The sequence below is a fragment of the Carassius auratus genome, chromosome 11 (assembly GCF_003368295.1).
Source record: "Carassius auratus strain Wakin chromosome 11, ASM336829v1, whole genome shotgun sequence".
NCBI lineage: Eukaryota > Metazoa > Chordata > Actinopteri > Cypriniformes > Cyprinidae > Carassius > Carassius auratus.
Window position 1 is genome coordinate 266,637 of NC_039253.1, and position 1,593 is coordinate 268,229.

Genomic DNA, 1,593 nt, shown 5'->3' on the forward strand with positions numbered 1-1,593 from the left:
TCCTGTCATTCAACCACTCTCTCTAAAACATAAAAACTCTTGCATCAGTTTTCCAATATGATTTGGATAATTAGCATAAAAATGCCTCTCATATGTTGTCTTGAAAACCTAAGTTGCACTTTCTCTGAAAGTTTGCATCATTTATTTCCACTATTACCAAACGGTGTGGTTTCATTAGAATCACATTCACAAGCAGATTTGGGTTTGAGCTTATAAAATGATTCACAAAATGATTTGCAATCAAAAAAATATGAAATCTAATCTTCCCGACAACAGAAAACAGCAGCATTCTATTTACAATCTTTGAATATATATATGATAATCTCAGTGCAAAATGCAACCGATAAGTGCATTTCTCAAAAATCTCACACATATTCTGTTCTCCCGTGTGGAGAGCGTTCTGGACGCGTCATCTGAGCTCTGTGCAGCGCTAAGGATTGGTCTAGCGAACACGTTTCGTCTTGCATAAACAAACAAGAAGTGACCAATAAGAAACCAGCCACCAAATGCAAAACCCCAGCCGTCCATCCGAGGAAAAGCGCATCTCCGAACTCCCACCGAGGAACCACGCTTGGCACGCTTTCGTCGAAGAACCGGAGAACCGTCAGATGTGCCACATACGAGACCGGCACGAGACCGAGGACACCAGCGACGATGCAGAAGATCCCGCCGAGCATCTTCAAGGTCCTTCTGGCTTTGACGCTCTCCGTGCATCTGCAGCTGTTCACCAGGTTGATGCCCGGGATGGCGAATAACCCGCCGATCAAACCCGTCGCCACAGTGGTGCACATCAGGATTCGTGCCAGCCGGATGTCCGGTGGGAGACCCAGAAGAGTGTTGTATGGCATGCACTCGGTCATCCCCAGATCCTGAACCACGCAGGTTTCCCACAATCCCAGCTGGAAGCTCTCGGTGGGCAGGAGCTCGGTGGAAAGTGTGAGCCATTGCGGCACCATGAGGGTGACCAGCGAACACAAGCAGGCGGTCAGCGAGAAAAACACACCCAGCAGCTCCAGAGTCCGTAACACAGGGTCCATGACCACTGCTCTCCTCCTCCTCCTCCCTGTCTACTAGTTAGTAGACTGAGAAGTGCAGAGAGCTGACAGCAATCATCTCTGAATGGGTGGGAAGATCTCTGATTTCTCTCACAAACAACAGCAGCATTCACCCAGTGACCGGAAAAGTTACTTAAAAAATAAACTACAATATGGCATTACCTAGGTGTCCTCCACGTGATAGTCAAAAACATAATATGCTTTAGTGTTTACCAAAAGTCTGAACACTGAACTGTCGCACCGTCGGTGCCATAACAGTGTTGGGGTGATGCATTACAAGTAACGTGAGTTACGTAATCAGATTACTTTTTTCAAGTAACTAGTAAAGTAATGCATTACTACAAACCTGCAATCATTAAATACATTAAATAACACAACTGTATCTAATCCCATTTTATTAAATAATGTCTTTGCTGCTGACCTTTGATTATCCAGTGCAATCATACTAACAAATGACTAGATAAACTAACAATTGGACTTCATTGTTTTTGTTGTTGTTGCTGTTGTTGTGTTGAACCTTCTTCTCCTCTGTTCTACA

At 44.5% G+C, this 1,593-nt stretch overlaps 1 protein-coding gene across 1 annotated transcript; it reads right to left on the reverse strand.

Annotated features, from left to right (window-relative positions):
- Positions 1-365: 365 nt before the first annotated feature.
- LOC113110541 (putative claudin-24) lies at positions 366-1,222 on the reverse strand. Its single transcript, XM_026274677.1, has one exon. It carries the CDS (start codon positions 1,035-1,037, stop codon positions 366-368), a length of 672 nt encoding a protein of 223 aa, XP_026130462.1. The 5' UTR covers positions 1,038-1,222.
- Positions 1,223-1,593: the final 371 nt, after the last annotated feature.